The sequence below is a fragment of the Molothrus aeneus genome, chromosome 10 (assembly GCF_037042795.1).
Source record: "Molothrus aeneus isolate 106 chromosome 10, BPBGC_Maene_1.0, whole genome shotgun sequence".
Lineage (NCBI taxonomy): Eukaryota > Metazoa > Chordata > Aves > Passeriformes > Icteridae > Molothrus > Molothrus aeneus.
In genome coordinates, this window is record NC_089655.1 from 4,619,482 (window position 1) to 4,646,602 (window position 27,121).

General features: G+C 44.2%; 1 protein-coding gene across 1 annotated transcript in view; it reads right to left on the reverse strand.

The window, feature by feature from the left end:
• Positions 1-2,222: 2,222 nt before the first annotated feature.
• UBXN7 (UBX domain protein 7) overlaps positions 2,223-27,121 on the reverse strand; it is a 28,627-nt gene continuing 3,728 nt past the window's right edge. Inside the window, exons 2-11 of the mRNA XM_066556860.1 lie at positions 26,152-26,299; positions 23,990-24,057; positions 21,185-21,250; positions 19,081-19,193; positions 12,698-12,844; positions 12,248-12,338; positions 10,453-10,580; positions 9,251-9,644; positions 8,722-8,801; positions 2,223-7,115 (exon numbers count right to left, since the gene is read on the reverse strand). Coding sequence (XP_066412957.1) covers positions 6,954-7,115; positions 8,722-8,801; positions 9,251-9,644; positions 10,453-10,580; positions 12,248-12,338; positions 12,698-12,844; positions 19,081-19,193; positions 21,185-21,250; positions 23,990-24,057; positions 26,152-26,299 — 1,397 coding nt within the window. The 3' untranslated portion in view covers positions 2,223-6,953. The remainder of the gene's footprint in view (positions 7,116-8,721; positions 8,802-9,250; positions 9,645-10,452; positions 10,581-12,247; positions 12,339-12,697; positions 12,845-19,080; positions 19,194-21,184; positions 21,251-23,989; positions 24,058-26,151; positions 26,300-27,121) is intronic.

A 27,121-nucleotide genomic window follows, 5' to 3' on the forward strand; every position in this document is an offset into this window, starting at 1 on the left:
ATCAGATATCAGCATTTCCTATCTGCCATGGCTGGCAGTTAATGTGCAATGGGAAACTCCAATTCCCACAGAGGTCAGGAACAGGAGCAGGGGAACATCAATGATCTCTGTGTCTGAGAAAAGGAGTCAGGGAAACAACAGCACCAAAAAGGGCAAAAAATGGGGCAGTTCTGTCGGCAGAAGAGCTGCAGGTGGCACAAGCAAAGAGAAGAATGGCTCATGGGCTGTGCAGGCACAAGGAAGAACCTCCTCAAAGAAGAGTTTTGAGAGCCCTCCAAGAGCCACATGGGAAAAGATGAATGGGCGAGGCTGAGTTACAGCAGGCAATTCCATTCCTCTTGCAAAAATAAACTGAGGAGCAGGTTATCAGACAGTCCCTGTGAAAGGAAAATCAGAGTTGGCACCAGGAGAGGAATTCCCATTTTAGTCACAGAATCTCAGAATAGTCTGAGGGGGAAGGGACCCAGCAGGATCGTGGAGCCCAACACTGAATTGAGTTGCCCATGCAGGGATTGAACCTGAGACCTTGGCATTCCTTGGCACTGGGCTCAAGCACCTGAGTTAATCTCAGGCTATTTCATCCTTAAATTAGACAGATCAGTCTCCAAAATGCAGACAGACAACACATGCAGGATAAGCAGAGTCTGAGTTTTCCTTCCTCCCTTTTCTCACTTCGAAAGAGGGGAACCCATCTTTCACTCTGCTGGAAGAAAATGTTTTGCAACCTCATCCTGTGCCTTTCCTACGTCACAGCAGCCTGAGGTTCCCAGCACACACATGATCTGCTCCATCACCCACAGAAAACCCCACGCCAGGAAGTGTGAAGCATCCAGCTGACACTGCTCCCTGGGCTGCTGATCTTTTCCTTATAAGAATAATCTTCATGGAGGGGTAATTTTAGCCCTGCACGTGAGGAGCTGAGTGCTTGCCTTTCTCACACCAAAGTGCAACTGTGAAAGTGTCAGCACAGCAAGGAATTTGCTGCCAAGTCACCCAGTCCTGGTGCAGCCAAACGTGGTCCCAGCTAAGCCAATTCCAGCTTGGCCAGGAGCTCCTGCTGGTTCCTCAGAGCTGAACAGGAGCCTTCACCTCCCTGCTCCCCTGCCCTTTGCCTCCCCAGGCTCCTCTGGGGCTGGGGAAACTGCACAGCAGCCTGGGTCTCAAGACTGGTTTGGCTCCAAGGAGAACCAAGGAGACTGAGCTGAGTCTGACCTGGTGAGAAGGAAACCTGTGCCAAAGCAGCCTCCGCCTTGCTCCTGGATGGAAGATGTTCAGCACCCCTCTGGCTCTCCACTCCTCTCCTCAGCACCTGCAAACCTGTTTGTGCCACTACTCAGCCAAGATTTCTCCAAAATCCCCTCAGACAAAGTCCTGCAGGGCGTTTGTGGCTAGAACTAACTGAGGAAACACCAACACAATGCTGCACAATATTCCCTTTAGGGCTTAGAAATGTCACCCGAATTTACAGTTCAGATAAACCAACCCCATGAAAAGCTGGAAGTTTACAGAAAGGAAGAACAGGTAAATGAAACCCAAGAGGTATTTTGAGTTTGAGATATCCCTGCAGTTCCTTGACCTGAAGCCTGATGTAAAAAGATTCCTGACTCAGTTGGAACTGGAAATATTTTCCTAGGCTGTGTGAAGAGTTCAGGGTTTTCCAGCTTCAAGACCCTGGCAGGGGCTGAGCTCCACAGCAGAGTCCCACCTACAGTCAGGAACACGAGCATGACCCAAAACTGATTTCTTAATTTCTGTTTCTCCACTGTACCTGCCAAGCCCTGGCCAGAAGGGTCCCTGCTCCTCAGCATTTCATGCCAGGCCATGACAGGAATGTCCCAAGGAACCCAAACTCCCTAAGTCAGAGGCTCTGCCTTGTCACCACCTGTACTGGGAGACACTGACAGCTCAGAATAGAAACCCCCATTTCCTCTGCTCCTTCATTGGGAAGGATAGGAAATCCTAGCCCTGCCTGTTTTTATTGGTTTTCATACAGGTATTTTTCCTGTCAAGGTCCTGTAAATTTGTCTCACTTCAAGATTTTCTATCCTCTACAACAGCCTGAAGCTTTCTTGGGCAGTGCTGTCATCAAGTTTCTAATCCTTCTAGCCCAGTATCTTTAAGGAAAAACTCAGGAACTCCACAAATAACACAGGGACAGACTTCCATTAGAACTAAACCAACAAATAAACCCCAACCCCAAAAAAGCAAGAGCTGAAGAAAGCTACTGAAAACAGTTTGTTTTATTTCCAGGATCAAATATTACAATAGGACATTTACATATATTTATAAAAAAATGCAGCAGTTGTGTATATAGATCAGAGGTTTCCTTGAGTTTGGTCCCTCCCAGCACAGTGAGCTGAAAACTTCCAAATTAATCCTCTCCCTCCTCCCATGTGAAGTTGCCATTATTGAATAAACTGACCATTGTGAAAAGCTGTCCCTTAGAAACTGGATGTTCCCCAGTTCCAGGAAACAGCCTCATTTTTAAAAAACATCTGTCCTAGAGTCTGGTGTCTCTGAGCTGAGTTTTACCCAGATGTTCTTCATATAAATCTGGTCTATAAAATAGCACCTCATCCCCTGCTCCACAGAGTTTCAGTTCCACACCTTCAACGTGGGCACCATTTCACAAGAGTTACAAAGTGATTTTCTCTGCACTGCAGACACTCCTAGTGATCAGTCAGTGCCCAAATCCCCAATTTCTGTCCTCCCTCCCAGGGTGCCCATGGAACACAGGGGATAACCCGAGGCAGGTCCAGGCACTGCTGTCAGGTGCAGCAGTCTCTGACTGAAGCCCTGTGGGTGTAAATAAATATGGCTCTGTTTGTGGGGACTGCACAGACACCGAGCATCCCAAGGACAAGAGGAGACAGGGAAAAAAGTCAGCACAGAAAGGGCATCCATTGACCTGCCCAGCTCCAAACCCACACGGGCCTGGGGGTGCTTCCACCAACGCAGCCAGCACAGGGCTCAGCATCAGTTTGTGTTGTCTTTGAAACAGGAGCTGTTCCACTTACAGAAAATCACTGGTGAAAATAAATAAATAGAAAGGGTGAGGGAGAGCAGAGGCTGGATTTGAGCCTGTGGGAACAGCCAGACCAGGCACAGCCAGTCCTTAAGGACAGACTTTGCCCTTTACACACCTAAAGCACATCTCTGCCACCCCTTCTCCTCTTGGAACACCTGATAATCAACTTCACTAAACAGGGATTAAACCAGAAGATAATGACACCTAGTACAAACTAAAAAGGGAATAAAAATGAAGTGATGAGGCCCTGAAATGATACAGATCTTCCTACTCACATGGACATTCCTACACAGGTCCCTGTGGTCATATTTCATTTTTATGTGGTTAACCAAAAAACCACCACGTTTCAAGCATCTCTGCAGTGTTTGCTACCTGACAAACAGCCCAAAATGCTGCCCTGCCCCCAAAAGAAAACTGGTTTTAATTTAGCCCTTGTTGCTCGAGTCCCAGTGAAGCAGCTCGGTGCTCTGACAGAACAGGAATTTGAGACCCTTCAGCAGAGAGGCTGAGTTACTAAAACCTGCACCAAACCCAGTTTTTCTGCAGAGGTACAAACCACAGCAGCAGTGCCAGGGCAGGCTCAGTGTACAAATCAGCTCTGAAGGACGTGGACCCTGTGAAACACAAGCTGGACAAAGGAGAGGTGTCACTTCTCCTAACAGTGAGGAGAAGGTCAGGGAGCTCTGGGAAGAGCTGATGGAAAATTCCTGTTTAGACCCACTTAGGAATAATGGTACATCTGGATGCCTTCTACAGACAACTGTATTTTACAAAGCCACCTGCAGATCCTGGACACTCCCCCAAGATCAGTGGTGTCAACTGAACTGATTTATCAGGAAAAGCAATGCACTGCAGTCCATGAATGTCAGAAATCATAACAGTCACAGACTTTTGTTAAATCCTAAAGAAAGTAACAAAAGTATGGCCAGAAGTGTTTGGCCCAGCCTCTACCTGCCCTTTTCAGGTCACTGGGGAATGCTCTAAGGTTGAAGCTGGTCAACCAGCTTGACTTAAGAGCACATAGCATCAGAAAAATCCAAAATCCTTCTGTGGGCCTCTGAAATGGGAAGTAAATGTGTCAGCTGCACCTGGCAGGGAAAGCCAGAGCTTGTTCCCCCTTCTGTTCCAGGATCCTGGTTGTGACCAAATGGGATGTGCTTTACATCTCAAAACAAAGCTGTGTCAGATGAAGAGCACAGGCAAAGGGAACATCTCCAAAGAGCAAGGAGCTCCAGCTTCAAACAAAACAGCCCTGCCAGTTCTCACTCAGGAAAACCTGCCCTGCCCACAGGCACTGCTGCTGCTCTGCTGCCACCAGCCCTGCAGCAAATCCTGACCCAGTGACACCCACAGGAAGCCACAAACCACAGCTTTTGAAGGATTGGCTTCCTCTGTCCTTCACAGCTCAACATTGGATTTCTCAACCAAATCCAACACATTTTTTCCAGCAAAGGCAATTTGAGCTTCAGATTTCACATCTAGAAGTGACTCTTTAAGCATTGCCCAACCCATCACCTTCACTGCCATGAGCTGTCCTGTCCCAGGCAGGACTTGATTTGTGTTTTCAACCACATTCCTCAGGCCAGCAAAACACATTCCTCCAAAGGGATGAAGAGCTGAAGAAGCTGTATCCTGGCTGGGGCAGTTTCTCATCAGCTTTCAGCCCCCATAGCACAGCTGATGTGTGGCACTGGGTTTGTTTGGGTTGGGAAGGAGAGAGAGAGGAATGAACAAAGAGAAGAGCCACATGCAGGGATATGTATTCCTTAAATTTTTTTTCTCTGTTTCTTGTTCTCAAAGCAAAGCAAAAGAAAGGTGATAGAAAAAACCACACCGTGAGACAGAAAAACTCCAACTCAGTTTCCTGGAACAGAACAAACTCCTAGAAACCATGAGAAAATGCCATTTTCAGTGTAAATGTTCAACTTCCCTATCTTCTTTCCCCTGTTTGAGCAATTCCTGGTCTCATCACAGCCCCACACACAGGAGCAGGCCCAGGAGAGGCAGGGGAGGAAAGGTGCCAATAAACCACACCTGGTTCTTGTTATTCCAACCAGACAGCTGGAGCTGCTTTGGGAGCTTTAGGACTACATGGAAATGTGAGTTAGGGGTCTGGATATGCAGGATCTAAAGGATCCTTCAGTCCAGAGGTGCCACTGCTGCTCCACAGGCCAAACACAAGACCCCCCCTCACTTCCCCCTGCTGGGAGCAGCCTCCACACCTGGGGGTCTTTACAAACCAAAGAGGACATCTGGTGTCACATCAAGCACTGATCAGGAAACTGAGATGAGAATCTGCTTTCCTGACACTACATCCTGCAGCAGAAAGGGAAATCAACTTCTACAATTGCATGATTACGTGTCAAAGCTCAATTAGGAGCAGGAGACAGCTGTGAGTTGAAGTTTTCATGGGGAATGCCAGGCATTTTCTGTGATTTCTTGCATTTAAAGGTTCCAAAGTACTGATGCTAGTATGAAATCAAAGGCAAAATATCTTGAAAAACTGGAAAATGTAAATTTCTGACTACTAAAGTCTTTAACAAAGACAATCATCTGAGAGAGGCAGAAAAAGTCAGCAGTTATGCCAGGTCCCATGTGCTTTCTCCTCAGTGATTGAAAACCATGTTAAACTGAGTTTTTAGCAGTAAATACACAAATCCACCACACTGTGCTGAGGGCTGTGCCAGTTAACTCCTGTCCCATCTGCTGAAACACCAACTGGCCAAGATGTCCATCAGAAAAATCCAAAATCCTTCTGAAGGATGACATCCTGGTGGAGATACTGGAGGAAAACCAGGGCACTGACTTGTGTGCCAGTTTCCAGAGCTGAAAGGAAAGCCTGCACCAAGGAGCAGCTTTCCATGCAGCCCTCCAAATTTAGAGGTAAGTGACAGTAGATGAACACAGAAATAGAACAAAAATCATCCCAGGGAATTCAAGCCACCAGGCTGGGAAGTGTTTTATGATGCATTAATTGATGGTCAATGCTGTCAGTGATGTAAAACCCCTGTAAAGCCACCCATTCCTAGAAAAAGAGGGAAAAAAGCCATCTGACTGTCAGGTCTCTGTGGCAGGTGTTTTCAGAGAATCCAAAACCTTTACAGTACCCTTGTTACTATTTGCAAAATCCTGAGAGCAAGTAAGGAGACACTTTGAGGGTGCAGGGAAGGGAACATGGATAACCCACCCCCACAAAGGAGCTGGTTCTGCTCCAGCACTGGACTCACAGCTTTCCCTCTGGGCCAAGCAGTCAAGCCCATATGGAGCACAGTTGGATTTCTGGGGGATTGTTTGTTTTTTGTTTTTTTTTTACTATGTCCACTGGCAATTTAAAGGAGGAGGAAAACATGCAGGCAATCTAGAAGCCTTTGAATGAGATGGAGCAGAGCATTTTGCCATGGCTCAACCCAACTCCTTTCCAAAACCAGAGTGTTGGATAAGAGAAGGCTGGAAGGTTAATGGAAACCTTTTGTGTGGGGAATCCAAACAAAGGAAAGAGTGTCCTGAAGGTTATACCCTCTCCTTCCAGAGAGATGCCTCCATGCCTCATCACACACTCTTTTCAAAAATAAATTAAACAAAACAGATTTAAGAATAGCAGCGAGAAGGGTTTGTGTATTATGGCCACTCCAAGCTCCAGCGTGCTGGATACACAGATCACTGTTTGACTTTATTCCAGGAAAGCAGAGGAAAGATGTTCTTCCCAATGCTCTCTGCAGCTGAGGAAGAAAATAAAACTCTGAGCACTCTCATTTGGTCACTAGAGAGGGAGAAGGGAGGGAGAGAGAGGAGGAGGGAGAAGGAAGGGCCAGTCAGCTGCCTGATTCCAGCACTGCAATCCCATGACCCTTAACTGCATATTTAACCACTCTTGTCCCAGGCAAAGAGGAGAGGGAGGAAGGCTGGGAGAACTCAGGCCACAGTGCTAATTCCTTTCCTGCACAAAGACAGTCTCTTGAGGACACAGGCCTGCCTCCTGTAACGTGATCTCATAGTCCAGGTGGGAGAGTTTCCTCCTGGGGAAATTGGTGAGCAGTTCAAAGCGCTCGTTGGGGTATCCTTTGGACTGGACGTGTTTCACAAGAGCCTGGGGAGAAAGGAAGGCAAACCACTGTCACAGAAGTCAGAATGAGAAAAAAAATCCTGTTTTCCTTTTAAAAGCGTCACCATTTCTTTTTTTTTTTCCTTGGCCTGAGAGGAAGAAAGGGCATCATGGTAATACTGGAAGCATAAGCACCTCCTGGAAATAATGTGTGTAAGGAACCCAGTGCTTTGTCAATAACAACACAATTATTAAAAATAAAACTTTTTTTTATGTTTTATATCATCAGCTAAAACTGATCAGTATCATCAGTTAAAACTCCTGAAGTGCAACTGTCTCCTTAAGCAATTTCTTTTGCTAGTTCTGGCCAGCTTTAAAATGGAAACAACTAAAGGCTGAAAAAAATCAGTATGGAAATGATGTTCACAAAGAAACACCTGAGAATCAATCTGGATCTGACTGAAAGGCTCCAGAAGATCACATGAGATGAGCACAAATGCTGCTTGTTCAGCTCTGCAACCAAAAGATGTCTTTACCCACAAACCTTGACTCAGCTAAATTCCTCTGCTGACTCTAGAGCAAAAGGGAAATCATATGCTGAGATAAATTTCCTTTAACTTCCACAGTCAATAAAAGGAGCCAAACCAAAAGTCAGGATTTATTTCAATTTAACACTTTTGTACTGCCTAAATGAATTGCTCAAGTATTCAAGAGTGCTACATGTCTGATAAAATGCAAATTTACTTAACAATGCAATGCAAATTTACTTAACAATCTGCATTCAAAAGGCAGCCAAGCTTTTTTTTTCCTTTTATTTTCAAGCAGTAGAGTCAAGGATGAGAACATAAGCTGAGGACACTGTATATTCCTAGAGCTGCTGGCTAGGCAATAGCCCCATTTTCTGTCACTTTTCTCCCAAATCTACATAAAATCCTTCTGATGAGGTGTGCTTTTGCCTTCCCTATGACTCCAGCTGTTAGATTGACTACATTTAAATGAGCTTAAATGGCCACTGTGTCCTGAAAACTGATGGCAAACAGGAGCACAGTAACCTCTTTACACTCTGCTCCCTGGAGTATTTTGAAGGAAATGCCATTCACATGGAATTCTCCAAAGTAAGGAGCCCAAAGCACAGTTGAGACACACACCTGAGGCACAGTAATTGATCAAAATTCTACCTCCCATGCAAAACCACCACATTGTGTAATAAATTTGTTTGGGGAGAACTTCCTCCAAAGTCTGCTCCAACATCCATGTCCAGAAGGGAGGGTGGAAGTATGATGGGAGAGATGGAGAATGAGGAGTTTTCCCTTTGATTTTACCATGGGAACCAACTACTTTAGAAACAAAGCCCCAGAAATGAGGAAGCTGAGAGCATTTTATGGTAATTAACAATTCATGCAAAAGCCATTTAGAGTCATTTTACAATGAAATGAGCAGTGTGGGGGTTGAGGAAGACACTGGAGTGTACACAAAACCCAAGCTGCAGTGGAGACACACAGAACCAGAGAGAATGACATGGAACACAGTGCAGGCACTCCCTGGATACAAGTCTCCCACCAGAGATTTCAACAGTGTCTCCCCAGGCACAGAAATCCTCCAGTTTCATCTTTCCTCTACTCAGACAAGGATTCCCATTAAGGCCACTCACCAGAAGTTTAGCTTGTTCAGGCAGTGAAACTTGTTCCCTCTTTCCATCTGGATACCTCAGCATCAGCTGTGCCTTTGGTCCTACACAAAGGAATTTATCACAAGTTAACACCAGGGCAGCTGAGTTGAGCTCCTGGGTAGATTTTAGGTGGGACAGCACAGCAGGGTGAGGGACTGGAGACAAACACAAGGTTCCAGGCTGTGGAGATAAATTTCTATCACAATGCTCAAGGCTCAGGACTCTTCCAAAGCAGCAGTGACTGACCCCAGGCAGTGCCCAGAGCACTTGTGTTACACCAGAGTGGATTTTACTCCTGGGCAGGCCCTGAGTCAGGGAACCCAGAGGGCTCTGCAGGCTGGGGCACTGCTGTGCCCAAGTGGTACTGCTCTTGAACCACTCACAGGTCTGCTGGCAAGGAGGGAGGAAATCAGAAGGGATTTTTAAAAGAAGGGATGAAACCAGGCTTGGCAGCCTATGAACAGTTTCAGGCAAAAAAGCCCCAACACAAGCAATAAAAAGGGGCACTTACCATTCACGTCCAGGCCCCTGAAGGTACTTTCAGGCTTGTCAGGTGACTCCTCCAGAGCCCCTGCCTCAATGCAGGGCAAGACTCTGTGGTTTGATGTTGTCCCAGGCTCAGTCCTTGCAGAGGGCTCAGGCTGAGGCCTCCGGCTCTCCTCTTTTTTATACCCCAAGTCCTTGTGTGGAGACTTCCTCAGCTTGGCTGGAATCTCTGTCTCCTCCTCCTCCTCAGATCCACAAACAGAAATAAACTCTTCGCTTCCAGAAAAAAGCTCTGACTCCGACTCCTCATCCGACCTGCTCTCCTGCTTGGCCTGGGAGGAATCAAAATGGGTCTCCTGCAGGGAGGCTCTGATGGCAGCTTCCAGCTGGCTGTCCTCACTGGCATCGATGAGACTCTCCTGTGGGATGCACACAACATGTCACTGTCATATTTTCTGAAAAATCCTCTTTGCCCAGGATTCTTCTCCTGGAAAGCTGAGAAGCCTCAGAGAGAAATAAAAACAATAATTATCTGATTGCTTCTCCTGTGGCTGCTGCTTTGGAATGTGGTCTGGAGATTGTTTACCAACAGGTGGTTGTTTGATTGGTTTCATGTGAATTGTTTTAACTTAATGACCAATCACATCCAGCTGTGTTGGACTCTGGAGAAGAGTCACAAATTTTCATTATCATTCTTGTTAAGCCTTGTGTCTGTATCCTTTCTCTATTCTTTAGTATAGTTTTAGCATAATATAATGTAATGTAATATAATATTATCATATGATATATAATACATTAGCCTTCTTAGAATATGGAGTCAGATTCTCAATTCCCCCTTTGTCCTGAGGACCCTGCAAATTCAACAACACACACATCACAACTGCCTGCAAACATGTACTGAAAACCAAAAGGACATCAGTCTTCCAGAAGGGAAGCCACTAAGCCTGTCAGGAATGCACAGCAGGGAAAGCTAGGCATGCTGTAATTAGTGGTTTCTCCTTGGAGTTCTGCATGGAGTAATCAATATTCCTTTCACACTCTGACTGCTAAATCCAAAGCAAGTGCCAAAAGCACAAACAGTGACCCTGGGAGAAGGCACTCCCTGGCACGCTGTGTTTCTGCACGCCCCTGCACCAACTCCTTGAGCATGTCTGGGAAATCAGGAGAGCTGGACAAGCACAGGTCACAGTGCTGCTCCAGGCTGTCCCCAGGGAGCCTCACACTTACAGAGCGGGAGCATTTCTGGGGAGGGCTGCTGGAGTGGCCGTCCAGCTGGCCGTGCTCGCTCAGGAACCCGGTCACTTGGTCCAGGAAAGAAGTCACATCCAACTGGTGCCACTCCACGAGCTTCTGGCCTAGGGAACAAAAGGTGTTATCAAACGAAATTTCAGCAAAACGCTGCAGTTTAGCGGTCAAATGTGAAAAATGTGTATTTTATAATTAGCTTTTTACAAATATTAAAATGAATATTAGATATTTTATGTTAGAAAGTGATGCTGTATTAATTCTCTTAAGTAGTGTGTTAAATATGGTTTTGGGTTATAACATATTAAAATAGAAACTAAGCTATGTAAGATACTTTTTTTAAAAGAGAGGAATGAGGTACTCCCACTGAGATAGCAGCCACAGGACACCTAAATCTTTCAGAGAAAGGGAATTTATTGCTCCATTTTCAGAAGAAACAAACTTCTTCCTGCCTTGCTGAGCCCTGAAGATGCCTTTAGGATTCAGAGGAAGAAGCTGACACTGATGGGACAGAATCCTGTGTTTGAATGGAATTTATGCATCATGTATGAGGTGTATGAACATGCAACAGGTTATTGTTTTTAAGGGTTAATCCTCTGTTAATGTGTGTCCTTTTTGGGGCTTATGTTTCCCAGAAAAGGTACCTGGACTGTCTGTAACTTTTTGTTTCTATTGTCTCATATTGTCCTAATCCAAATTGTCCAAATTTTCATTACTCTAATTATATGACTATTTTTATAACCGTTTTATTACTATTAAACTTTTAAAAATTTAAAAACAAGTGACTGACATTTTTCACATCAAACACACCAAATCACTGCTGCAGAAGTCCCTGTCTGAGGAACTGCAGCTTCCTACAGGCAACCACCTGATAATTATGGAGCTTCCTCCTTCCACCCCCTTGAAAAGGGACAGACATGGATACAGACACAGTTTATTTCCATTCTTGTCCTTTAACCAATGCGAATGTGAGCACAGAATGGTGAATTTGGCCTCAAACAAAACCACTGAGTTTATGAAGAAGGATTTCTCCATTCTTGCTAAATTGATTCTAACCCTTGGCAAACAGCATTTGTTCCCAGAAGTAAAGTGCTAAGAAGAGTTTTCTAACTTCTGTTGCAGTATTAAAAAATGTATGTATTTTTAGGTGGTTTAAGTCAGTTACACAGAGGTCTCATCTCTATTATTTCAGTCCTTAGACACAGGAGACCAGACCAACATTATATAACCAGGCAGCTGCATTATATGATGATAAAAGAATCTGCTGGATACAGAAGAAAAAGCAAAAACTTTGAAAGAGCTGTAGGGAGAGGGAGAAGTGTGATTGTTCAGGTAAAAACCAAGCAAAACAAAACAAAAACTCGAAGCCAAGATGGTATTTCAAAATTAAGAACCAATTTAAAGTCATTGCTGAGCCTCACAAAGCTCTGTGGGAGGAGCAGAAAGCAGATTCATGCAGCAATTACAAATATTGTAGTTATTTATCACATGACTTCAAGAAGCTTTTGAAAGACTTCAAAAAAAAGAATTCAGAGTTTTTCCACCAGATGGAACTATTTTCACTTTCTAAGCAAAATACTTGCCAAGCTTTAAATACACAAAATTTCTGCAAGTTTTGGGTGTTTAATTCCCTTAGTTCCTCCAGGAACATGCTGAGTCAGTCCTTGAGATTCTTCAGCCCAGTGTAACACAAACTGCAGTGGAAAGTATTCCAGCCTACAACTGTCAGTGCTTCCCATGGGATAACTGCATGCAAAGCAGCTGCCACTTGTCTTACCTGTCCTGGGATCCAGGATGGAGACATAAGGGAAGTCTGCTAATTTGTAAAACTGTATGTACCGCTGGCCTTCCTCACTGTCGTGGTACACCTGCAAAATCGGGCACATTAGTGGCTGGGGAGGGAACAAAACAAACTGTACCTTGAAAATGCACAGAGTTTTTCTCTCTTCTACAGTATAAACTGCAAATGGTACAAACAGTTGTAACTCTGAAAAGCTGGAATTAAGCCTCTAGCTCTCCATGTAGTGAAAGGCAGTTTATGCCTTCAAATGCATATCCATGAATTCCACCTCCATCCATAAACTACATACACTCCATGAAACACACCTTTTCTGCAGATTCACCAGGAGAATTCCATCTTTTCCAAATAATTCAATTTTTTTTTCCCACTGTCCCATCTACCAAGGCACCGAGTCAACCACACATCCATCCCCATGCAATTTCTCACCTGCCAAAAAATGAAGTGGTCCCTGATGATGTTCTTCACAGCCTCATTGCTCCACACATCACGGTTGAGGCACTGGCAGGCAAAATCTTGCACGTTCTGAATGTTTATCATGAGCCACTTGTTCTGCATCTGACCACACTCCTTGGCCTGGAAGCAGAAGGAAAAACTTGGTTAGATGAGAATGAAGGACCAGACAGCACCGATGCCAGCAATGATCAGAGATGGCTTCTACCACTGCCAGGCCTTCCACCAAACCCCTTCACAGTGAGGAGGATGGACAGAGCTAGTGAAAAGGCACCCACAACAAAGAAGGCAGGGCTGAAGGATCTGCTTTAAATGAGCCTGGTTGAATTACAGAATCACATCGATGAACAGAGCTGCTGCGTTTCAACAAGCCAAGCACAGGGAGGGAAAAGCAACTCAGAGGGGGGACACACATGGCACTGCTGAATAAAGTATTTATTCAGGGAAAAGTGTAGTCAGTCCCACTGATCTGACAACAAAGACCTGCTCAGTCTAAAGATAAACCCATGGACCATCTAGTTAAGTAGGCTGCATAATTGACAGAGGACATGCATTGATTCAACAGCACCCCTTCTCTGCACGTTTTCTTTTTCTCTCCGAGTTTTGAGTTACTCTGTGACTGTCCAACTGCCCAATTAGGCATCCTTTTTTGATGCTGCTTATCCAGACTGCAAGTGGGGAGGGAGACAGGAAGGCGCAGGAAGAAATCTTACTGGTTTGAGTCACAAAGCTGGCACTGTCTGATTGCTTGGTTGCAAGTTAATGGTAGGAGTTTGATCAAGAATGTAATTCTGATCGCTGAACTGTCATACCTGTTGAAAAAAAGAGGGCTAGATCAACAGCAGGAATGCTCTTACCACCTGGAAAGACTGGAGCTGACATAGGAACTCTCTTTGCTTAAAAAAAAAATAAATTTAAAAGTTATGCTCACCATCCTGCTGGGTAATCTACTGTTAAGGAATTCAAAGGATAAAAAAATTTAGGGGAATCAGGATGTTATGCAAGATGTTGCTCTTTGGCCATTACTTTGTTCCCCAAACCAAAGTTTGTACTTTTGAAATGAATTTTAGCCTGTGCAGTTTGGAACAGTCTGCCTGTCACCTGTGTGACAGACAGACAAGTGAACCCCACACACTCAGCTTCACCAAGGCAAGAATCTCAGCCTACAAAATCAGTCTGTGTGGCCAAGTGCCCTGCAGAGGCAGCTTTTGTATTACTAAAAAGGAAAAAAAAATGAAGGCAGAAGCATGGAACAGTCCTATTCCCACAAGGGGCCTCACACTAACTACTCACCACTAATTTACACTGCCAGCATCCAGGTCACCAGGTGAGAAAAGTGGGGAAGGTGACACCTAAGTAACTGGCAAGGGTCTTAAATAATAAATAATTGTCATGCTTTTATTTAAAGGACTTGTTTTGAGCTAACTGCATTTTGAGAATTAGTTCTAAGAAACCAGTATGATATGAGGCCTAGAGGCACTGCCCAAGTTTAAAGGGAATAAAAATCCTTATGTTATTTAAGTCAATTGGATTGCCTTAGTCCTGTGTTCTCATGCAGTCTGTTAAAAGAACACTTCCAAAAATATGTAATTAGAAAGCTGGAAAGTGAATCTCCTTCTTCTACCCTCACTCTCTATATATTTTAATATTAATGCAAACCTCTGGCTCTACCTCTCCTTTGTCCAGCTAAGGGCCTTGGAAGGATGCAAGCAGGAAATTCGAAAAAGAAAAACTATAAAACTGAGTTTTCACTTGCAGAACAGTCAGAGCTTTTGAAATTACTTTTAACTTCCTTCTAAAGGCAAACTTTGGATTTAACATTTAAAGGGCAAAGTTAAACTGCTGCTATCTCATACACAGAGTTCTTACACAGCTCAAAGGGTTCTTCTGAGAGGGTGGAAGGACAACAGTGTGAGGAGAAGAAACACTGTGGATTTGGAGATTATATTAGGGTGATTTTGGTAAGTGACAAGGCAACAAGGGAAGGCTCAAGAGCTGGCCTGTGTATCCCAAAAGCTGGGATCTGATGGATTTAGATCCTCTGTTTCCAAGACCAAGTGCAACCCCCCATTCCCCTCCTCCTTTGAAGTATAAAGGCACTCACAGAGCCCACAGACAGGGCAGTACAGGACAGCCACTCCTTGAGAGCAGAGCCAGTGGAGCCCAGATGCAAAAACCAACCCAAAGCAATCCAATCTGCCCTAAGTGTGCCTTTACCCTTTCTGCCCAGTCACACAATTCATCACTACACCAGCAACCTGGTGAGACAATCTGTGAGACAAGTCTTGCTTTATGCACAGTGCTGGATCTCTGTGGAACTGGCTCCTGCACTACTAAAAATAAGTTTTCCTCCCATTTGACTTCTCTGAACATGTATGGTTTAGAAATGCTGGGGTGGTTCCTGCTGGCTCAGTTTTGAAATGCAATCCTTTCAAGGCAGCAGAGAGAAGAAGGAAGTGGAGCCAGCACCTTGTGATTCTCTGGACATTTCTGTGACTCAGTGGGGAAGATAACAGCTGACAGAGAGTCAGAGCAAGACAGAACCAAACAAGAAATCTCCTGTTTAGGCCACACTTCTCCTTCCTACCTGGGGCAGGGCACAGATCCTTTCAGCACCCAGGCACCCCTGAGCCACAGCTGCACCTGCAACTGCTGACCCAAACCAGGCCAGAAGCACTTTATGCACAGGTAATTGCTCCACTTGAATACAAGGTCAGCTTCCAAATGATTGCTGCTTTTTAAGTAGAAACAAAAAACCCCTCAGTCTCAACTGTAAAGCAGGCAGCAGCTAAAAAAAGGTTATTCTTAAATGGGAAAAAGAAATCTTATAGACAGACTTGAAACTCTGCAATGTGACATTCAGTCACTTCACTGAAACCCTGCTGAGTGTTAAGCACAGAACTCCACACACCAGACCCATCCTTGCCCACAAGAAGTGCAAGCTAAGTCCCTTTGGTGTGTCCCCCTCAAATTCAATCATCTCTCACATCATAGGCATGTAGAGAGAACACCTGCAATTCTTGAGAGCAGCCTGAGATGAGAACAAAACCACACTCTCCTCTATCAGACATGTTTGCTGTGTAATTTATTTATTTTACTTGAGTGATTTATTCCTAACAGATTCCACATTAATGGGAGAACTCTAGTTTAGTCAGTCACACACTGAACCTTACAAGTACAGTGATCATAAGCTGTTCTGCATGTGGAGCACAATGCTTTTTCATATAAGCAGGTAAAAAAACCCCAAAAAATGTCATTCAACACTCAAAAATTACTTTATTCCCCAAACCAAAGTTTTTACTTTTGAAATGAATTTTAATTCAAATTAATTTTTCCCATGGAGTTAACCCCACCTATTCCTAAAGCTAGTATTACTAAGTTAAAATGAAACAGCAACTTTTTGGGCCTTACTGGTAACAAAGTTTCCTTGTAACTCAAGAAAAGTGAGGTTTCTTGGGGAAAAATAAAAATAGTTACATGCACTTACTATCAAAAACCAATCTTAAAGTACCCAAAGAGCAGCAGCAGCTGATGAGTGACAAAGATACTCAGATAAACCCAGATGTCACTACTCCTGCCAAGGAAGCCCTAAATCCTAAATGGTTCTCTGATAAATGAGCTTGGTTCAACCCTGGCAGAGTGCTCCTGCCCACCCCTCCAGAGGCTGGAACACACCACACACCAGCCTTGGAAAGAAAACCCCACTTAGATCTAAGCTTAACTACAAGAGCATCACAATGACAGGATTTGGTCTTTGATATTCTGGAATGTGATGAGCATCTCTGGTTTATCATATGGTTTATATCCATTTATCTCAGCATACAGAGAAGGGAGAAGCCAAGAGCAGCTTGCTAGAGATGAATTTTGGGAGGCTGTGGTCACTGGGGCCTTACACTGTTCCAGGCTGAAGCAGTAGAGCAGTTTGCAGTCAGAAAAGGTAAAATGCAAAGGGAAATGGTCAACACAGTGAGAAGGTGAGAAGAGTGACATTGCAAGGAAGCTGAGGAGCATCAGTGTGAAATGAAGGGTATCCCATGGGACAAGGAACTGGACAAGAACACAGCAGGGTGAGTGCCAACACCAGAAAGTGTGCAGGTACTGCACAGAGCAGGGCAATGTGAGTATACACAAACCCCCTCCCCAACCCCAGCCCACCCCTTTTTTAAATTACCTTTCAGGACTGAATAAGAATGCAGAGACTTTAGGACAAACAAATCCATCAATCATTTATTTCACACTCTGACACCACTTCTGACTGTGACAGAGGCCACCATCAACACTGCTGAAGCCTTCATACATTTCCAACAAGACCCAAGGAGAGACAAGCACCCATCTCCAACTCCACAGCAGAGCTCAGAGGGCACTTGCTGACTGCTCCTGCAGCAGCACTGCCTGTTGCCATGTGAATTCCCCTTACTGGTGCCTTTAACCACACATTTGCTGGTGTCACCTGTCACTGACATATTTTCTGAAAAATCTCTTTGCCCAGGGAAGCTGAGAAGCCTCAGAGAAAAATGAAAACAATATTATCTCATTTGCTTCTCCTGTGTTTTGCTGCTTTGGAATGTGGTTTGGACACTGTTTACCAAGAGGTGCTCGTTGCAAGTGAATTGTTTTTACTTATTGGCCAATCAGGGGCCAAGCTGTGCTGGACTCTGAAGAAAGAGTCACAAGTTTTTGAGTGGTATCTTTTTAGCTTTCTGTCTGTATCCTTTCTCTATTCTTTAGTATAGCGTTCTTTAATACAACATAATATCATAAAATAATAAATTAGCCTTCTAAGAACATGGAGTCAGATTCACCCTTTCCTCCCTTCCATGAGGGTCTCTGAAAATACCACAGTCACCAACAGCTCTGGACCCCAGGCCCAGCAAGCACCATCAGCTGGAAGACCTGAAACACATCTTTTAAGGCTGCTCCTCTGCTCCCACTGCACCAAATTCCTCCCCAAGGTGGACACTGCTGTTCTCTGCCAGCATCCTCTCACAGCTAGAATTCTGTTAAGGAGATTGTGGAGGGCACCCTCAGAACACAGGAATTAGTGACAAGGCAACTGATCCCCAGTGATATGGGAAGCATAAAAAGAGGGATGAGGGTAATGGGATGAGAGCTGGAGACTCCATAAAGGCACACAGTGTTTCACCAAAAGCTCTCCAGCAGTGCTCTTGTACTTGTGCACAGCAGTCAAGGCACATGTGAAAACAAGGTAAATAATATTTTTGTTCAGTCAGTCAGTTGTATTGCAGACTCGTGCAGTTGTATTGCACCATTTATTCATTACTTTGCATTCTCATGCAGTAAAAATAATGATAATTTCCATCATCAAGCTCATCTATTCAAAGGTGACCAGGAGAAAGTTTAGTAGTGACTGGAATTTCTGAAAAATATCTGGAAATTACAGACTCAAAAATTAAAAATATCTACCAATCTGCATGTTCTCTAATCATTACTTAAGTCATTGATCTATATCTTAACAATTTAGGGATAGATCCACACATGCCAACACAGTCAGAGAAGGTGACACCTGAGATTGTTTAAAGCTGACAGTGTCCTGTATCTCTGGGATACTTTCCCTAGCACCACCAGAGGTAAAAGAACCACTGTGATTTTATAGAAGAACAACAGCTCCACTGAGGATGAAGCTGTGGCTTGATGGCAAAGACACATTCAAATACTTCTACTCACTCAGGTATCAGAAGCCACTCAGCCATGTTAACTCCACCTGAGCTTCTCAGCAGGGCTGTGCTGCAAAACCACACTGACCTTTGCAGAATCCTCCCTCACCTGTGCAAAGCAATCCTACTCCAGCTTTTTCTGTGTCCTCTACGGAGACAGTGCAAGGGATGCAATTTTCCCATCCTGACCAGCCTCCCTTGCTCACTGAAGCCTTTCACCACATCTGATTTGCCACACTGATATTGAAACACAAAACAACGTGGTCTGCATGGTGAGGACTTGGACTTGATGATCCTGATGGTCCATTCCAGGTGACACCATCACCAGTGAACTCCTTCAACACATCACCAACATTCCCATGGGCAGTCCACCAAACACTTATCACTGCCCAGGATTTTGCAACCTCTGACTGTCCAGCCATGGATCCATGCTGACCCCCTTCCCCTCAGCCCCCAAGGGTGAGCCCTCACCGTTTCAAAGCTGCCTTTGTGCATCAGGTCAATGGGAGGCCTGAAGAGATCTGATGGGTCCATTCCAGGTGACACCATCACCAGTGAACTCCTTCAACACATCACCAACATTCCCATGGGCAGTCCACCAAACACTTATCACTGCCCAGGATTTTGCAACTTCCTGACTGTCCAGCCATGGATGCATGCTGACCCCCAAGGGTGAGCCCTCACCGTTTCAAAGCTGCCTTTGTGCATCAGGTCAATGGGAGGCCTGAAGAGATCTGCCAGCGTCGTCAGCTTCTTGTCCACGGCCCCTCCGTTGCGGAGCTCCTGCTCCTGCCGGACTGCACAGCCCCAGGAGGAAAGGGACAGGAGTTAGACACACACACTCACCAGGGCCATTCATCACTGCCTAAATGCTCAAACACACAGTTGCTGGGGTGAAACTCTCTCCAGCTCCTGGGAGCTTTGGGGAGAACAGGCTAGGGCAGCTAGTGAGTGCCAATCCCAGGATATCTCTTACAGAGAGTGCCAGGGTGAGACCCCACTGAACAAGATTAGCTGGTGGGGAAGGGCAGAACCTCCCTGTCTCAACTTTCTCTTTTAAACAATATCTTAATAAACCTGAGGGGTCACATACCAACATTTGAAAACAAAGGAGCCAAAAAAAGCCGTGACTTGTCCCCAGTGATGCTTTTAAATGGGAAACTCAGCTAGATTGTAGCAATGTAACTTTTAAAAGGAATGTTTCTATTGTAGTGTTTCCATTAGTTGGTTGTGGGGCAATCCCACAGCAAAGAAACAAAGAAACAGATTTAGTTTACGTGGAGAAATCTCTTTGGATTTGGATTGATACTCTTTCAAAGAGTATCAATTCCATCTGAAATAGTACAGAACACATTTCCTACACAGACAGGACCATGGACAACAAAGGTAAATCACAGCAAATACATGATGTACTTTATGGAACCATTTTAGGCTGAAATGGGCAATAACAATCCCATGGCCACAACTTTTCCAGTGTGGAAGGAGCCAAAGCATAAAAATGTCAATGGGCCAAAGCATAAAAACCATGCTTGAGCAGACATACAGGGAGTAAAGCATCCCTGTGGAGTAGCCCTATGAGCCAGGAGATAATCTGGAATTTCATGGCCAGGGCTGTTTTTCCAGAGACAGCCAGACAGTGATGTCCATCTGTCAAGTTCTGCCAAAAAACATGATAAAGTTTCACCATAAACCCTTACAGTGTATCTCTCACATGTTGGGCATTCTCTAAATGTCTTAAGAATGGAATCACAGGGTGGTTTGGTTTGGAAGACCCTAAAGATCAGCCATGGGCTGGAACACCCTCTGCTAGTCCAGGCTGGAAGATGGTGAGAAAAAATTTAAGGGTATTGATTCTGCACATGGTGCATTTTCACTTCTAAAGCTGCCACTGATGTCAATACTTGTTGTGTTCATCATTGCTGGAAAAGGGGAAAGAAAGTAACTATCAACACCTATTTTCAGTTTGGCAGCCAACCCCTAACTGTGTGGGAACATGGTCCATGGACCCCAGTAACCAGTGACAGGATGAGGAAAGAGCTTCAGGTCACACCAGGGGAGGCTGAGATTGGATACTAGTGACAATTTCTTCATGGAAAGGGTTGGCCAGCCCTGGCAGGGATTTAACAGACATGTGGATGTGGGACATGGGGCAGTGGTGGCCTTGCTATTGCTGAGAAAACAGTTGGACTCAGTCTCAGAAGACTTTTCCAACTTTCCTGATTCTGTGGTTACACCTCAGGAACGCTCCAGCAACATCAGCACAACAGCCATGTGAAACACCTGGTGCTGTGCTGTCACAGAATCACATTTTGTGACACTTCCTGGATGAAATAACAGCCATGCTTTGGCATCTGGAGATTCTGTGCAAGAACAGCCAAGGGCAAACAGCAATTAAAGCCACAAGAACCTCCTGCTCAAGGAGGAAGCCTCAGGGCTACTCCAATGTAATTCAAGTGCCAGAATGTCCACTGCCTAGCCAAGAAATATCCAGTGGATTAATTTAATTTCTACTTGGGTGTTAGGATTCTTCCCCTTTTTCAGTTCCCTCTAGAGCAGAAAAAGGGGTTTTTTGAGAGTTAGCAACACCAAAGCAGACAGAATATACTGTGATAATCATAATTCTATAATTCTATACTTCTAATAATGTACCCTGCTACACAATTGACAATTTAAAAACGTTTCAACAACTGAAAGCTGTCCTAGCCTACAACAGGAATGATTTCTCCATCTTATTTGCATTAAAACTAATAAAATAAAATATCAGGCTTACTGATCTGTAGACACTTACTGGTTTCTGTCTGAAAATCCCGAAAGCCATCGAATATTGAGCGAGCAGGTCTGCGCCTTTTAGGAGCTTTAAAACACAGGAAAGAATTATTTGAAAAGTATATTATCAAAATAAATACATATTAGTACTTTCCATCACATGTGTAGGAGAAGAGAATAGGAACCCCAAGCAGGGACTATGTGGGAGTAGAGGTCATTGGGAAGGGCTGGAGATGGATGGAAATAAGCAGAAGGTAATTTGTAAATTCCATTTCCTAACACATCCTCCCTCCAGCAAACCTTAGCCCAGAAACAAAACATGTACCAACAATACAGAGAGGCTTAAAGCCCCTTCTGATGGGCTTGCCAAGACCCTTCAGCATGGAGTGGCAGTGCTGTCACAGCATCACCTTGTCACAATTCCAGCCAAGATTTTACCCAAGGCCTTCAAAGGGATGAAAGACTTCAAAAGATTAAACTCCATGAGAATTGTTTTGTTTTTATTTTATGAAGAAGCACATTGTTTTTTCTACAATGCATTTCTACTCTTTTCTAAACTCTTATCCTGATCCTGTCCCAGCTACACTCTTCCAGTAGATCCAGCATTGCTGTTTGCAAGGAAACTTTCAGAACTGATTATCTGCAGAGAGCCCAGGAGGGAATCAGAAATAGCACCCTCAAGTCCCACTAAAATCCTAAGGTACAGCACAAACACTGAACTTGGAAGGAAAACAAAACTGCCTGTCAAGATTATTGCAGCTACTTATCTCCTTTCCCATCAACTGAAAGACAGAACTTTCAAAGCCCAATTGCTACAAGACATAATAAATAAAAACAAATTCAAATAAATACAACCTATACCCAGTGGAAATGTGATTATACAGCAGAAAGCAAGCCTGAAGAAGGGATGTGCTGGGGAATAACACCTCTCAACTCCAGGGAGTAAGGTCTCCTTCACCCTGAGTGCTTAGGCACAAGCCAACCTCAGAACAACTTGAACTCAGTTGGAACAGGAACTGAAGGACCACTTCAGCAAAAGCAGCATGGCCCTGCCAGGCAGAACAGGTGAAGAGGCTCTCAGCAATCCAGGAGGATCCTTTGTACTCAATGATGGGATCCATGTACCCAGCAGGGCACAAACACACAGGGTCACCTCTTCAGCTGGGAAAAACCTGAGCTTATACAACCACCTCAGTATGACCCTTAAAAACAGAAACTGTCACCTCCCCTGCTGTAAGGCTACAGCTGAGACCAATTATCTCTTCAGGTTCAGCTACTCTGTCAGGCTGCTCTGTGCCAGAAACACAAGTGGCACTGCTGGATCAGAGAGTGCCAGGAGGGAATCACTGACCCAGGGCAGTGACATGTCACTGGGATCAGTGTGAACAGGTAGGCGTAAGAACACCAAGCGTTAGGATCAACAGATCTGAATCCTAATAACCCACAGGAGTGAACAGATCTGTGTCAAAAACACTGCTGGGACACAGGAAAAAGTGCAGAGAGCTCCTCTATCTTCAGAGAGGCATCAGCAGGGCATCTTCCTCTGGATGCACATTTCCTGCTGCAGAACTACTAAACTCCCCACTTCCAAAATCCAGGCAGGATGGGAAGTGCAAGGATTAGACAAACACAGTGTGTCCTTGTTTCCAAGTCACTGCTTCTTATGGTTGAGACCTTCAAAGTCCAGTTTCACTGCTGCTGACAAGGTGGCCTTTCAGCAGCAAGGGGAATGTCACAAAACTACATCAATGAAGCTCACAGAAGTGCAAAAACACTTCAAGGAAAGCAGATACTTTGTACAGCATTCCCTTTTTGCCCAAGTGCAAATTAAGTTTTTCAAATTGTTCTTACTTTATGCATCTCACATCAGTATGTAGAAGTAGAAGTTAAGTTAGTCCATTTCAGTGATTCATATTCTGTCTAAGGAATAAACATTTTCTGATGGGACTGGGGACTGAAACATAATAAAGGAGTCAAAATTGTCCAGCTCCTAAAACACACAGGGAAAAAAAAATTGCTAGAAGGACTAAAACTAGAAAAGCTAATATTGCTATCAGTGCAAGTACAGCAAAAAGGGAGGTGGTGTGCACCTGTACTGCCTGGCATTGTGTGCTCCCTCTGAACCACCCTCCACTTGTGCATCCTGGCTAAACACCTCTCTGATGTTGAAAAAGAGTCAAGAAAAAATCAGTTCCAGGGTACACCTGAAGCTTGGCCTCCTTCCCCTTTCTACTAAAAGATAGGAAAGAGCATTTCCCATGGGGTGAGACCACTGCAGTGACAAGCACTTGCACAGCCTTCTTGGTGAAAAGAGCAAAGCTCTCAATCCATCTGACATGGCAAAGGCCAGCCCAGAAATGACCTGGTCCACATGAGAAGGACAGAGACAAGAAGAGCTGTGCACAGCACAGCTTAAAGAGCAAATTAAATTCCTGCATGAGAAATGGAGAAGGGTATGAGCAATCACAGAGTTCAGCCCTTCTTTCTGATCTGTCATCTCAAGATACAGCCATTTGTCCTCTTCATTTTCACTCATCAGCCAAAGCTCCATCTTCCATCCCAGCACCTCAAACATTTCCACAGCAGTACCCCACAGTTCTAGGTCCCCAGATGTATACTTAATTAAGTTAATTGGCTGCCACCTCACAAAGTCTCATGAAGCAAGATTTAGTAAATTAGTACCCCTGGGAATAAAGCATCTCTTGTGGGTGAGATTTTTAATACCACTGGTGTTATTTCTTCTTATTAAACAAGTTTTGATTTTCTTTTGTCACTTAGCTCACCTCAAGGTAAAGAAAACAGAAACCAAATAAGAACACAAGCCTACCTCCAAACAAGGGCTCAGGCTCTACTAAGATTTCCTGCTTTTGAGGAATTGGAGCTCGTACTTCATCCCTATCAAAGGAGAGGAAACAAAAAAGAAAAATCAGAGAGATGATAATATTCCAAGTGCTTACAAACCACATCTCATTATGCTCCAAGGCTCCTGCAACTTGAACCAGTTAAAGATGCTGCTGGTACCATTGCACAGAATGAAGGGGTTTGGGATTAAGTGGGACCTCATGGGAGCATCTGTTCCCACTCATGGCACTGCTGCTGGACCTGGTACCCTGTGCACTGAGAGCTGGCATGGATAACCTTTGATAAAACATTACACAAACCCCTGAGTGACTTGATCCCAGACTCTGTCAATCTATATTTAAACATGTTTTGTTCTTGAATAACTTTGTTAGAACTTGGAAGTTTTTAAAACCTTACCAAAAGATGTTAAATAATCTACTTGCCATCCTACTTTCCTTGCTAGCTACATGGAAAAAACTATTATCTTCCTGTTTACCAGCTTTTGTCTGTCAGAAGACTTTTTGCTTCCACCTGAAAGTCACACCTGTCTGTTTTCCAGAAGGAGGAAACCAGGTCAAGATGGCCATTTCCCCCATTTCTGAAGCAGTCCTTGGCTTACATAACTGGGCTCCCTCACATGTCCACAGCTCAGTCAGTTACACTTGCAGACACTTACAGGTAATCCAAAACTACAATTAGGAGAAGAGAGGAAATCACAAAGAAATCACAAGCAGCTCTGTGACAACAGTGTGGTCACCTGGCCCATAGATCTATGTGCAGGATTCATCCATTGCTACATCTTGTCTGTGAGCTCCCTCTTCCCCCAGACTCCCAAGGTGTGAAGAGTGCACTCTGCAGCTCTTGACCATGCAGGTTTCAAAAGGTAACTCAGGATGTCAGCAGGATGCACTGACCCTGCTCTTTCCCTCCACAACTTTCATTGCTCTGTGCAGCTAGTTACTCTCCATTTGCATATTTACTGTTCTCTCCTCCTATGAGGAATGCTGAGCTGATCAGCACCTGGAGAGTGTTGAGTATAAAAAAGAAAGTATTCCAAGAAAAATCTGGAGTCACTGATGTGCCAGAAGTTGTCTAGAAATAAGAACACTAACCTATATACCTATTTTAATTTTGTTAAAGGTTCAAGTAGGAAGGCACCTCACATCAGCTATAAAGCACTAAAATAATTATTTAAATTTAAATTTTTACATGTGCTTCAGAAGTATGAGAGGCACGGATTTTCCTCTATAAGTCAGCTGTCTTTTTCCTGGAGTGGAAGATTTTCATAAGTACAAAAGCCTGGCTTATGTTTAACTTACCATATTTAATGAATGTGATTTATATCACTCAAGATATTCCCTTTATCTCAAGCAGTCACATTAATAGGTAGCACTGAGATTCTCTGATATGCTCAAGTGGAAATTCTCTTCCCTTTGCAGGCAACTGATGTGTAAGAGACTGGTGAAGGTGCTGAAGTTGCTGATTCCTCTGCATACTGGTGTACAGGCCTGGCTTTTCCAGTGTCAAACTGGTTAAACAACCACTATAAAACCCTCACAAGTCAGACTCTTCTCCCAGGTAAGGAGATAGGATGAGATAAAATGGCCTCAAGTTGTGCCAGGGGAGGTTTATGTTAGATATTATGGCAAATTTCTTCACAGAAAGGGTTGTAAAGCACTGCCACGGGCTGCCCAGGGCAGTGGTGGAGTCACGGATGTGGCACTTGGGGACATGGATTAGTGGTGAATGTGGTGATGGTGCTGGGTTGATGGCTGGACTTGATGATCTTAGAGGTTTTTTCCAACCTTAAATTTATAAAATGGGAGTAAGGTGGCTGCATTTATAAGAACCAAAGCTGCATTTATAAGAATCAAAAGAACTCTCTAACTGCCAAATTAGTTATTACTGCATCCCTACTTTAACGACTCGGGCTTTGTTAAAAACAGCAGGTGAAAGCTCCAGAAAACTTCTGAAGTGCAAGAGACTCACAAACCAGAACACTGGAGCAATCAATTGCCCAAGAGCAAAGCAGTGTGCAATGCTGTGCTGAGAAGTGGCAGCTGCCTGGTTTGCTGTGCTTTGCACAGTGCCATCTCAGTGCCATCAGAGGGCCAGGCTGGCTGGCACAGCCATGCCCAGGGTACGTACTCGGGGTGCGGGCGGGCAGCAGACACGGCTGCAGAGCTGGTGCTGGGCTCCTCTGCTATGCCCCCTCCATCCAGGAACATGGTGACAGCCATCTCCAGGTTGTTGTTGCATGCTTCCAGCATGTGCTTCCCCACACTTTCACTGGCACCTGCAATGCCAGAGGCAAAGAAATCACAACGAGTGGTCATTAATTGTTGCGGTGTGGTGAGGGTTTCTAGGATGAGCAGAAAGATGAGAACTGACTTCAAGTTCTTAGAAGGCTGATATATTATATTTTATATTATATTGTATTGTATTATATTATATTGTATTATATTATATTATACATTGTATTACATTATATTGTATTATATTACATGGTATTATATTATATTATACTATATTATATTATACATTGTATTACATTACATTGTATTACATTATATTGTATTATATTATACTATATGAAATGAAATGAAAATGATCTATTAAAACTATACTAAAGAAACAGAAAGGAGACATCAGAAGGTGAGAAAAGAATGAATAATAAAAATCCCCTGACTGACCAGAGTCCCAACACAGCTGGACTGGGATTGGTTATTAAGTAAAAACAATTCACATGGAACTAATTAAAGATGCACCTGTTGGTAAGCAACTTCTAAACCACATTCCAAGCAATCAGATAATTATTGTTTACATTTCTTTTCTGAGGCTTTTCAGCTTATCAGGAGAAAAATCCTAGCTGAGGGATTTTTCATAAAATACAGCAGTAACAACAGCATTTTGACTGGAAGTGCCCAGAACAGCTTTCTCTCTCAAAGCATTAATAATTAGGAGGAACAGTTCATCAGCTGCCATTTATCCCTGAAGCACAACTGTGAAAGGAGACAAACGTACACAGCTCAGGGGGAAGGGGATGTTTGCAGTCAGGACTGCCAGGCTTCTTCCTGTCAGCAACTGAAAACCTACAGGAAACCATCTGAGGGGTTTG